Genomic DNA, 13,061 nt, shown 5'->3' on the forward strand with positions numbered 1-13,061 from the left:
AATTAATAAAAAGTAAGTCGCCGTCTGTGGGAATCGAACCCACGACCACATGGTTAAAAGCCATGCGCTCTACCAGCTGAGCTAAGACGGCGATGATAACAGGGTAATAAATTATTTCTTTGATGGTTCCAAATGAGAATAAACAATTCGCCATCTGTGGGACAGAAGTCCAAAAGTGGGAGAATAAATACGCCGTCTGTGGGAATCGAACCCACGACCACATGGTTAAAAGCCATGCGCTCTACCGGCTGAGCTAAGACGGCTTTGCTGTTGTAGGTTCCAAGAAAAAATACTCTTCCTGAACAACAATGTTAAGTTGAAGCAGAAAAGTGTTTTGCAGCAAGAGAAATAGTTTTGAACTCTGTAAATTATCTCAATGGAGGTAGTGACGGAAGGACTCCAATTGGTAGAAAAAAAACTTATAACTTCTTAGATTTATCCTGCACTTGGAAGAAGAAGTAAAAAATGTAATAAATATAATGATAATTTAATTCTTCATTGCCATAATAAATAATTTATTGAGAAAAATAGATAAATTTAATACAAAGGTGTTAAAAGAAATAATAATAACTTGATCTTAGGCATAGACCATTATACCCACAATGATCGGACATACTATTGCTATTCATAACAGAGTCGGAGACTTGCATGTTTATATAACAAATTGTATAGAAGGACATAAATTGAGAGAATTTGTATTTACTATAAATTTCCGTAGACATGTAAAAAATAATAATAAATATCGTTATTAATAAAATAAATATAGATTTATTAGTAAGAGATAAACTTTATGATAAGTAAAAAAAAAATAAATCAAATATAAAAATATACGCTTTAGGTCAACATATACGCATATCTGTCCATAAAGTATGAAGAATAATTGATTAGATTCGTGGATGTTTTTATGAAGAAACACTTATGATATAAGAACTCATGTCTTATCTAGTATGTTGTCCCATGTTTAAATTACTTTATTCGACAACAATAAACATTAGTCATAATATGAGTTTCAATGAAACGAATTTAGTTATTAGTAAAGTCGAAGTAAACGAGAGTATTCCTCCTGAAATAAAAAGATCAAAACTTTCTATATTCCATAATAGATTTACGAATTATGTCTTTTTGGTTAGTCCATAAAGGTCAGACACCCATATTTTAAGACTATATAATCCTGTTATATAAAATATGTTAAACTCAACACAAGTCACTCAATGAAAGAAATTAATGAATTCCAAAGATCTTGGATCAAACTCAAAAAAAAAATTTATATACGTTCATCACAAAATATTTTTAAATCCCAATACCATATAGCTTCTAAGATGAAGCACATAACACACAATCTTCTTTTTTTTAGAAAAAAAAAAAAAATCACAAGCATTTGAGTAGTTGACCTAATAAGTAGTTTTGAAGAATTAATTGGGAAAGAAAAAAATGTTTGTTTGCCCAGTTTTATCTTTATTTTTAAACCTTTTTAAAGACTCATCTTTTTAAGGGGCAAATTTCTTTTAATTTTCCGTTTAATAATCATTATTTTGAAATTAAATAATCTCAAGCACTTAATTTACTAATTATTTTATGCAGGGAATAATTGAAGATGCCGCCTAATCTCAACAAATCTCAAAGCATATAATATTCATATAATAATCCATAAATGAAATTAAAATTTACTGTACCATACTATTAGTTTTTCTTCACCAAACTTATATAATACTTTAGACTTCGATTATATTTTAGCCTCATCATTAATTCTATAAATGATATATGTTATATTTTATATATATATACATCACTACGAATTTGATCATATATTATGGGTGATAATATAATGAGGTCGTCATGTTATATAAAGCTAGTAAAGTTAATCTTATTTTCCTTTTTCCTCTTAACAATTATTCTTATTCAACTATTTTAGTCAACCACCAAATATTTTCGACTTTATTGGAAATGGTGGTGACTGATGAAAAAGTATACACACACACACATATATATATATATATGGAAGAAAATAATATTAATACGCAGAACCTATGGTAGATAAGAAGAGGAATTCCAAAATAAAGGGGAATATCAGAATTATTTTCGAGATAATTTGTCCAATTGCTTAAGTTCTTTATGTATATATATATATATATATATATATATACAAACACATGTATCTTACTACATGTTGACATAGTTAGTTTAAGGATAAGTGTCCTTGAATTTTAGGTTTATTAATTTAGAAAATTATATTTATGTTTTGATCAACGAATTACTAAAATCAACATTAACATACAATTATTCTTTTTCTTTTTCTTTTTCTCTCTCCCATAGGAAGACGTACGAAAAATTTATTTAAAAAAATACATAAAATGTTGGAAAAAAATTTGAAGAATCGTCACCAAAATTCGAGAAATAATTTTTTTTTCTTTAATTTTTATCGAGATTTTTCATTTTATATAAAATTTATGTATTTTATTTTGTAAAAAAATTATTATGTATTCTTAAAAAAAAAAAAAAGAAACAATTCGTATTGACAATAATTTTAATATCTACAATACTTTATTAGGTTGAGATTTGAGATATAATGTTTGTTTTTTAAAAAATATTTTAAAAAACTTACATAAAAAGAGAAAGAATCAAACAAGTGAAAATTGCACACCATCAATTGGATTGAACATGAAGAAGAATCACATGTACATAATTCTTTTGAGGGAAACGCATCCAACTCAATTTGAAGCTCCCTTCAGCATTTAATTTTTCACACAACTTAAAAATATATTATATAATGTTTATAAATATATAAATAGATGCATAGATACACACACCCACATACAGAGAGTTGAAAATTTGAGAATGTGATAGTAATGAGATAAATTACTCTTGGCTCTCCTTCCAGCCTCCCAAGTCTTCTTCATTAATATCACCTTCCACCTATAAAATTTAGTACATAATGAAATTGTTCATCAACATTAATAAACACAACTAGTGTTTTACAAACAAGATTTTAATTTTGATTTTGGCATCTATATGCAATTAATTAGAAATTACAAACATAGATATATATATATATATATATATATGTACACACAAAATAAGTAAATTGGTCCAAAGTTATAACTCTGATATATATTTTTTTAGAAAACATGTACTTACATGGTCTTTGTTTTAAGAGATTTATTTGTCAATTAAATCAAATTCCTCGATAGATGTTAAATAGTGATTCAATATGTGTTACGTGATAATTAAATGATCAAAAACTAATAATATAATAAAATAATTTTATTTAAAGATACAAAAAGAGTTGTAATTTCAACTAGTACAATAAAGAAAAAATAGTAATAAAAGTATATTAAAAAAATACAAAATGTGTATATGAACTATTTTTTTTTTCCAAAGTTTTTGTAATGATAAAGTGATGAAAATATTATAATTAATTTTCTTTGTACATATATATATATATATATAAGAAGCTAGTTATAATTTTATCCAAACTTTAAAGAATTCGACATAAATATATTTATATAACTAAAATAAAAAGAAAGAAAAGAATAAAATTAGGAGAAAAATACCTTTGTAAATTTTAAACCAACTTGAAGCTCACCACAGTAAGTTCCATCTTCAAGAACTACTCTGTATATGGCACGGTGCAATTCATAACTTCCTTTCTCCACTCCCAAGGCCAATAGATCCTCCACATATATCCTATTTTTTCTAACATTAATGAGATCACTTCTTTCTTTCTTACTTATCAAAATGTATGATATTGTATGTACATATATTTATATCCTTGTAGAAAAAGAACTAAGAAATTAAATAACATGTTATAATTTTCATTATATAAGATTTAAAGCATAAATAAGGTGGTGATTAATTATATGGTTTCTATGTAATAATATAGTCTAAGCAATGAAGCAATTAAAAGAAAGATCTTACGAAGTCGTTCCTATAAAATCATCTTCAGTTAAACGGTCTTCGTCGTAAACTTTTAAAACAATTTTGTAGTCATCGTTTTCACTTGGAAATTCTGCCTTGAGTTTGAATTTCTCATTCCATACTGGATACGTACCCTTACCTGCAATTATTATAAATTCATACAATATATATATATATATATATAGTTCAATAATTAGCGTTAACATATATATATATATACATACCTCTAAGCACAGTGCTTTTTCTCATTTGGCCTTTGTAGTGAATCGTAACATAAGGATCTATACGATTAATACAATCAAAACCAAGACATCCTTAAAAAAAAAAAAAGAGAAAAAAAAGTTTATTAGCACAAATAAAAAGAATGTTAGATAAAATAATGATTTTAAGTAAATATTATTATAAATTTAATAACTAAAATAATAAACGAGCACAACTAGAGTTATTACTCTAGTGCTTTGGCTAAGTTTGCAAATTCTATATGTAATTTTGAGGATCTATGACATATTTTGAGTTAAGTATATGAAAAGTATTTGGAGTTCTATCAAAGAATTTGACATGTGGAGCATAGGAAACAAGATGATTAGAGATGCATGAGCGTGTAGTTATGCGTGTGTAAAAATATATATGGCATGTGTATATATATATATATATATATATTAATGCAAATAATGTCAGTTTGCTTTTATATTTAATATAAAGATTTGATTTGGCGCGGGTGAAGAGTATGTGCACATCTTTTATCTTTATACAAATATTCATTTTCTGAAATAAGAAGAGAGAAAAATAAATTTCGAGGCGGCCGATTTAAGGTTTTGTTCTCTTAAAGCCCTCGTCTTCTTCCTTGTCTGTTGATTATTTTCGGTTATATATGTTTATAATTTGTATAGTTTCTTGTCAAGATGTGATGCATGAGATCTTTTATGATATTAGAGTCTATATGAAGAATAAAAACTCTAACACACGTACAATTGAAAATTTATTTTTATCAACCTGAGTAGTCCATAATTCTTCACGTCCAAGTAATCCATATTATATCAAAGCTAACCAAAACTTTGGAGCGCTGCTTGTCACGTAGTTTTTAAACTTTAATAACTACCATATTTGTGAACAAACAGTGTCAGTGAGTAAACATTCATGGCCAGGCAAGAAAATACTAAAAAAAAAAAAAAACTAATCCCTATATCTTTTTATGTTAGTTATGACAAACTTAATTGTTGATACCAAAATTTTGTGTTTATTGTTAGTTCTCAAAAAGACCCAATTCTTATAAGGAATTCTATAGAGATATAAAATGGGTCAATGTTATGAAGAATGAGATTGATACTTTGAAAAAGAGTAAAACTTGGATAGTCATAAATCTACCACCTAACAAGAAGGCAATATGATATAAGTTGGTGTATAAAATCAAATTCAATATAGATGATATGATAGAGAATTTTAAAGCCAGACTGATAGTTAAAGAATTAAGACAAAATTTTTTTTGGATTATTATAAAATTTTTTCCCTAGTAAAACAAATTACCAGTGTGAGACTGATTCTTTCCTTGGTAGTTTTTAAGAGGTTGTACCTTAGACAATTTGATGTTAGTAATTCCTTTTTGCTTAGAGACTTGAATGAAGAGATGTACATGGAATTCCTACCTAGATACCCAAACAAAGAATGATCAAAGGTATGCAAATAAAAGACAAACATATATGGGTTCACTTAGGCTTCATGTTAAGGTATGCAAAATTCTCAATGTTCATCTTGTAATAGGGTTTCGAATAATTAAGAGTTGACTACAATTTATTTGTAGTGAGAAATAAAAAGAATTTTACTGTTCTTTTTTATTTATGTAAATGATATAATTGTGATGAAAGATGATTCAAATTCAATAAAGTTTTTGAGATTTGTCAAGAACGAGAAATTCAAGATCAAGTACTTGAGAAATTTCAAATATTTCTTGAAAATTAAAGTTGATCGATGCAAAGATGGAATCTATATATGTCAGAGGAAGTATTCTATAGATCTATTAATGAAGTTAAAATGTCAGATGCAAAATCTTCAAAAATACTATTGTACCAAAATATAAAGTTGCCAACATATGCAGGTAAATTACACTTATAGATCATGCAATGTACAATAGACTTGTAAGGAGATTATTATACCTAACTCTCACAAGACTAAATCTATCATACTCAACTCAACTCATTAGCCAATTCATGGAGCAGTCTCGTGATCAACACCTATATGTTGCTTAAAAAGTTCTTAAGTATGTCAGGGGACCACAAGTATTAAGTTCATAGGTATATATTAAGGCATACTGGGGTAACAACTAGGGAGCTTGTCCTGACATAAAAAGATTAGTTGCAGGATACTGTATTTTCTTTGAGGAGTCCTTAATTTTATATAGATAAAAGAAATAGTACATAGTAGAATGTTTATTTGCAAAAGTTGAATACTAGTCTATAGCAGTAAAGAGTTGCGAGATAGTGTGGTTGAAGTATTTGTTGATAGATATGAAAAGTAACCACATGCCAACAATAAATTTGTATCGTGATAACAAGATTGCATTGCATATTTCAGTTAATTCGGTGAATCATGAGAAAACAAAATACATATAGTTAGATTATTACTTGATTCGTAAAAAAATATAAAAAGAAATTTTAAGAAACACGACGCATCAAGAATATTGACTAAGTTGTTGATGCCCTCACAAAGCCTTACCCACCACATTGTTGCACTTACATACGTCTAAGGTGAGAGTGAAAAATATCTATTTCTATTTTGTAGTATAATGGGGGTGTTAAAGAGTATGACACGAGGAGCGCGAGAAACAAAATAAGTGAAGATGTCTGAGTGTGCAGTCATGCGTGTGTAAATATATATGTGGCCTATGTATGTATATATGTATTAATGCAAATTATGACGTTTGTACTTAGGGTTAGTATACAGATATAATTTGGTGCGAGTGAAAAAAAAAAAATAGTTTCATGCTAAGATTTAGTACAGAAATTTTTTTGAATTCAGGAGTTAGATTTGAACAGAAAAAAAAAAATTAAGGCTTAAATTATTTAATTTTGGTTAAGTTTAATCGGACTTTGAGAATAAATATGAAAACTAATATATTTATACATATCATGAACTATGCGTGTGTAAAACATATAACAAATGCACGCACCATGATACCAACCAATATCGAGAAAAAAATGAACATTTTACTATACATATAAAAATAGTTTATTAATTATTATATGTACAATGAGAATATATACGTATATACATAGGACATATTACTTAATTACACACCATTCACTTTCCACTGTTTTAATACCCATCCCTTTTTTCATAAATGTCCTAATAATACTTATATTAAAATTACATCTTATTTGTTTAATATTATTTAATAATTTTTATATACAACTTTTTAGATGTTTTTAATTAAAATATTCATTAAAAATTAAGTTGTTAGGTTAAATTTTTTAAATTATGTATTTTCCAGTTAAAATATATAAAATATTACAAAAATACTTCAAAAAAATTAGATAATATTATAATAATAAGTTGTTAGGAGTGACTTTCGACAAAAATCCAAATAATCAGAAAAGATTAGATAGATGAACAAATTAGGTCTATTGTTTAAGGAATTGACTTTTAATATGACTAAAACCTAATTAAGATATCCTTAATTTAAATAAAATGTGTTAACAAATTCTGAAAAACTCCTAATCTTTCTATTAATTAACTACAAGAAAAAAAGAAAGAAACTTATAAGAAAGAAAATTGAAAGTTGAAGAAAGAATTCCACCCAACAGTTTTCATGAAACCAAAAAAATTATGTCTACTTGTCAACATTTAATACGTAATGAAATATGTATATTATATATTAAAAATATGCATTTTCTGTGAAGGGTGTATCATCTAATCGGTTCTATATATACGTATAAGAAAATAAACATCTGCATACACACACACATGCATATGAAAAGTAAAGATGCAGAAGGCACGTAAAATATGTATATATAATATACATGCACATTTATGTATAAATACCTAAAAAGTCACTACTTTTAAGGCCTTTTCCTTTCACCAGATGAACCTCCAAGATCCCAATAGCCATCTCTAGCTCTTCTCAGTGTATCTATATGTGTGCGTGTGTGCTAGAAATTTTCTTTTTGAAATATTTCTAGTCATTACCATGAGCATTACAAAAGATAATTTATATGGAAGAAATGAAGCACGCGTGTTATATACAAGTGAGTGACGTGTAATATGATAATTATATGTATGTTGGCGATCATTAGTTAAATTGATGTCTTAAAATGAATTTAAGAAATTTATATATATATATATATATATATATATATATATACACATATACATACATGTTTTACACATGCAGTTCATTGTATCCTAATAATTTGGTGTGATTTTAACTCTCACTCTTTATGTTTTGATTAGATAAGACACGAAGTAGGGTAATCACAATTACTAATGTATATTTATTTTAAAATACAAGCAATTATGTTCGCATTTATATATTTATTGCAATACACTACAGAAAGTAACTATTACCAACTTTAAACTTTGACTTATTTTAATTAAATAGACCAATTCTGACCAATAATGACTTTTAACTTTTAGCCCAACTGATTAGATTAGCTAAGAAAACATGTAAAAGTAATAGTGTAATTTAAAATTAAAATATCAAAAGACATAATAGCTAACAATTATAGTATATTAATTAATTTAAATTTGATATAATTAGAGATATTATATTATATCTATTACATACATTGAATATAGATCAGCTTTTTTAAATTCATAATCAACACATTAAATTATACTAATTGTCTGTTACCTTTACAGATTACATAATGATTAAAAGTTTATTTTGAAAAGCAAAAATATATTGTGAATATTTTATTAGATGCATGTACTGCCACCGGTTAATTTTATTAAGCATAAAAAAAGAAATGACAAAATATTATTCTACTTATAAAAATATTTAAATTTATATAATTGTAAAGATTTTGATTAGAGTTAAAAAATTATATTAAGCAAACATAACTTAGTTAAAATTAATCAAAATAATTAATTTAAGTAATACTGATAAAAATGTTCTCAGAGAAATAGTAAATCAATTTCAGTAAGATGAAAAGCAGATGAAAAAAGAGAGACAAAAGAGGGAGAGACAAGGAAGAAAAAGAAGGTAAAATAAGCAGAGATGGGCGAGGAGAAACCCTAATAAGGTTGCTTTTTTTTTTTTTTTGGTTCTCTTGAATATTCTGTTTTTCCAAAGAGAGAAAGCGAATGCTTATACATGTATAGAGAAGAGGTTGACGTACACCTCTGAAACACACGATTATTTTTCTGTACTCTAAAATACCTATACGTATACATGTACATGTAGATACAGGCACTATGTGGATCTTTCATGGAGCTATGCGTTCCCGTTATTTTCTCAAGTTCTTATTAAAGAAGAAACGTAGAGTGAAGTTGGAATATAATTATTGAAGAGTTTATAAAGTTGTTTATTATTTATTAACCACGCAGTAAATGTAATTCCCATTTAATGAAAATCAAACATAAAATTACATTCAATGACTAATCTTTTACAGCTTCCTCTAGAATTTTTTTTTATTTTTTTTTTTGGTCATACAAATAAAAGCAAATGGCGGGGTAATGAGCTTGAGATCTTAAAAATGGCTGCTCTTCCATCCTCCCAACACTTCTTCATTAATCTTATCTTCTTCCTACAGAATCCAATATAAGAACAATCAAAATTATAATAATAAAAAAATAAATTCAACAAAATTTTATAATATTTCACACTATTTACGTTCTTAAATATTTTAAAAAATTTAATAAATATCATTATTTTACAAAATTATTATTTATTTCTAATGGATACTGGAGTAATGTTGATTAATATATATCAGAAAATTTTCTACTGGCAGAAGGGAATTAATATTGTGAAGTGGGATATAAAGTAATTTCGTAATTAATTGTTAAATATTATATAATTGTAGTAAATTATATTACAAGTAAATTAAGGAAGAACGATTAAATAATAGTGATATATATATATATATATCTAATTCTTATGTACATATATATATATATGCAGAAAAAAGATATATAAATTACCCAAGTGGTGAAAGTGACATCAACATGAATCTCTCCACGGTAACTTCGATCTTGAAGAACTACTCTGTGAATGTTGGTTTGCATTTCAGCAGTTCCACTCTCTACTCCTAGTGCTAATAGATCCCTCACATATATCCTGTATATACAATATTAATCTGTTAAAAATGATCAAGTAAATATGTACGTGTGTGTATATATATATATATATATATATATATATGTTAGAGAATTATATATTAAAGCATAGAGTAATAAACTCACGTAGCAGTTCCTATGTAGTCGTCCGCTTTAAGGAGGTCTCTGTCAAAGATTTTGAGAATGAGGTTGTAGTCATCGCCTGAACCAGGATATTCTGCCCTCAATTTGAATTTCTCATTCCATACTGGATTTTTGCCCTCACCTGTTCCATTCATAGACACCACTTCACCATTACATATATGTATATACATATATGTGTGTGTATATATATGTGTGTGTGTGTATATATTCACTTCAATGGACATATTGTCATAGACTTTCCCCTGCATGAATTTCATAATTAATCACAGCCGCCGGCTAAGACTTTTCTTCTGTTTTTTATCAATAATTCATAGTATATCTTTAGATCAAGTTATGCTACCAACTATATATATATATATATATATGAATAATTTTTAATTTGTTTCGTTCAAAAATAAAAATAAAATTGCATACTTCTGGCGACGCTGCTTTTGCGCACTTGTCCTTTGTATTGAATCACAACATAAGGATCCATACGACCTGCATTCATCACAGCAATAAGTTAATTCCACCATATTTTTCATATAATAAACACATATTTACTTAGGTAAAACCCATATATATGTATATATATATATATGTCGTGAGTAATACGCCCATGAAACACATATATACACATATATACGTATGTACGTCTATATATATTGTGTTATATCAAAAGAAAAAAAAAAAAAAGAAGCAGACCGAGATGGCCATGCATCAAGGTATAATATACGTATGTACGTATATATGTATGTATATGTATTCATACCAAAAAAATCAGCATCTTTAAGGCCTTTTGCTTTGATTAGGAAAACCTCCATTATCCCAATTGCCATCTTCTCTCTCTCTCTCTCTCTCTATATATATATATATATATGTATGTATATCTTGGATTCTTTGGAAAGATGAATGTCTCTGCTTACTATGTCTAGCTATGAATATGGTTTATAAACAAGAAATAAGTCGGGTGTGTTTTGTGCGTACATATGTTGTGCATATATATATAGACAGAGGCGAGCGATATATATATATATATATATATAATTGAAAGTTGGTCAAGATTGAACCAAAGAAATAAATAACGAGGAGAAAGAAACAAACCAAGTTAAGAGTTGACTTGTTCAGCTCAAAGACTTGTCTTAATCTGCCCCGTAATTTGTAAGCATTCAGAAGACTGAAATTAAAAATCTTTAATTAGGTCAGGTCGTTACTATTAATAGAGGAATTTATTAAACCCAACTTGTTAGGTGTTAAAGTGATGTAGATCAAGAATCTTTCGTGTTAATTTAATTTAGTAGCAATTTCTTTTTTTTTTTTATTTTAATATAGTCCCCTCCATAAAAGTTAGTCTAGAGGGCAATTATTGATAATATAAATTTTCTTATTATAGCTAATCATTCTTTTTTTCTCTCTCCTTTTTCCAGTATACGGTGTTGAAGTCATGAATTTTCATTATAAAATTACGTTATATTTGTTTTCTTTCATTGGGACATTGGGTTGTATTAAAGTGTCATTACCACTTAATTAATTAAATATATAAAATTTTAATAAAAAATTTCTTCTATAATATTTTTTTATTAAAATTTCATTAAAAGAAATCTCCTAAGAGAGAGAGTATAGATATTTATAAGTTCGTTCCTGCGCAGGACAGTTTCCCTTTAAAAAAAAGTGATTTATGCTAATAAATCAAAAAAAAAAATTTGTACACTTCATTTAAAATAAAAAAAAAATCATGTATTTAATGTTAATTATTACTTAAAGTTTTAATTACAGTAGTTTTTTTTTTTTTTAATAAAGTTTTTATTGCAGGAATTAAACAGATGATATATGTCTTTATTATAAGCAAAATGTCACTCGTTAATCATTTGTTTAAATTAATTAACGTTCTCCAAACGTAATTTGATGTGGTGGCTGGCTGCTAAGCGATATGAACGACATTGATTTCCATGGATTTACCGAGTCTTGTCTTAAGGAGCTGCATGTAGACACCGTGTTTCGTCTAAGACAATTGATTAAAATCATTTATGCGTGCGGACTACCATAATGACTAAGAATATGACATGCATAAAATATTTATATATATATAAAATTTTCATTTGGTAAGAGCTAAAATACTCTTAGACCTTCCTGAATATTACCAACTGCAGCATAAAAGTGAGGTATTTGAAAAGGATGAATACTTGGAAATACCAAACAAAGTACAAGATCGATAGAAATATATATATATATATACACATATGTAGAAGTTGCCTGCCTAGTGCCTACCCTCCCCTCTTCACCAAATTGCTTCTCTCTCTCTCTCTCTCTCTCTATATATATATATATATATTAATACACGAGTAACTAAAAAGTATACCATGCCTGAATATTTTTTACCTTGAAACATCCACCACCATTGCTCTCCTTCCTCTCTATTTCTTTCAACAAACTAAAACATTAAGAGAAGTTCCCCTTACGATTGCGGCAACCAAAACTACGATACTATATATGGAGGCAACAACGTAGAGAAGGTTTTCCCGGGGAGAAAAAAAGGTCAACAATAGCTTTAACACCTATCACATCACTGAATTGAGTTACATTCAAACTACCAGGACTCTCTCTCTAGCTTAGCAGATTCATATTACCATCAACAAGTCCGTCCTATCATCCCACTGGTGTCCTAGAAAATATTATTACTTTAAAATTCAATGCCAAAATAAAATTCTTCTGAGCTCACTACCGTGTAACTTCTAATTTTGAGTTGTACTAAGGTT

The 13,061-nt window shown here is 27.3% G+C and overlaps 2 protein-coding genes and 2 non-coding genes across 4 annotated transcripts; all 4 read right to left on the bottom strand.

The window, feature by feature from the left end:
* Positions 1 to 18: 18 nt before the first annotated feature.
* On the bottom strand, positions 19 to 91 carry TRNAK-UUU (transfer RNA lysine (anticodon UUU)). Its single transcript has one exon. It is a non-coding gene; the product is annotated as a tRNA-Lys (tRNA).
* A 99-nt stretch (positions 92 to 190) lies between these two features.
* On the bottom strand, positions 191 to 263 carry TRNAK-UUU (transfer RNA lysine (anticodon UUU)). The gene has a single exon. It is a non-coding gene; the product is annotated as a tRNA-Lys (tRNA).
* Positions 264 to 2,627: 2,364 nt separating this feature from the next.
* Positions 2,628 to 8,108, bottom strand: LOC110824255 (16 kDa phloem protein 1-like). Its single transcript, XM_088212925.1, has 5 exons — positions 7,951 to 8,108; positions 4,140 to 4,229; positions 3,916 to 4,054; positions 3,552 to 3,684; positions 2,628 to 2,913 (listed from the first exon to the last, which is right to left on the bottom strand). The coding sequence occupies exons 1-5, from the start codon at positions 8,015 to 8,017 to the stop codon at positions 2,857 to 2,859; spliced, it is 486 nt and encodes a 161-aa protein (XP_088069051.1). The 5' UTR covers positions 8,018 to 8,108; the 3' UTR covers positions 2,628 to 2,856.
* Positions 8,109 to 9,386: 1,278 nt separating this feature from the next.
* Positions 9,387 to 11,282, bottom strand: LOC110824224 (16 kDa phloem protein 1). Its single transcript, XM_022054800.2, has 5 exons — positions 11,078 to 11,282; positions 10,741 to 10,806; positions 10,309 to 10,447; positions 10,048 to 10,183; positions 9,387 to 9,653 (listed from the first exon to the last, which is right to left on the bottom strand). The coding sequence occupies exons 1-5, from the start codon at positions 11,142 to 11,144 to the stop codon at positions 9,597 to 9,599; spliced, it is 465 nt and encodes a 154-aa protein (XP_021910492.1). The 5' UTR covers positions 11,145 to 11,282; the 3' UTR covers positions 9,387 to 9,596.
* Positions 11,283 to 13,061: the final 1,779 nt, after the last annotated feature.

Source organism: Carica papaya, chromosome 2 (genome assembly GCF_054855325.1).
Source record: "Carica papaya isolate Zhongbai chromosome 2, ASM5485532v1, whole genome shotgun sequence".
Lineage (NCBI taxonomy): Eukaryota > Viridiplantae > Streptophyta > Magnoliopsida > Brassicales > Caricaceae > Carica > Carica papaya.

Coding starts and splice junctions, on each gene's coding strand:
- LOC110824255 (XM_088212925.1), bottom strand. CDS start 8,017: ATGGCTATTGGGATCTTGGAGGTTCATCTGGTGAAAGGAAAAGGCCTT. Junction 4,230..7,950: donor TAAAAGTAGTGACTTTTTAG/GTATTTATACAT, acceptor TTTTTTTTTAAG/GATGTCTTGGTTTTGATTGT. Junction 4,055..4,139: donor AAAAAGCACTGTGCTTAGAG/GTATGTATATAT, acceptor TAATAATTGCAG/GTAAGGGTACGTATCCAGTA.
- LOC110824224 (XM_022054800.2), bottom strand. CDS start 11,144: ATGGCAATTGGGATAATGGAGGTTTTCCTAATCAAAGCAAAAGGCCTT. Junction 10,807..11,077: donor TAAAGATGCTGATTTTTTTG/GTATGAATACAT, acceptor TGATGAATGCAG/GTCGTATGGATCCTTATGTT. Junction 10,448..10,740: donor CAAAAGCAGCGTCGCCAGAA/GTATGCAATTTT, acceptor TGAATGGAACAG/GTGAGGGCAAAAATCCAGTA.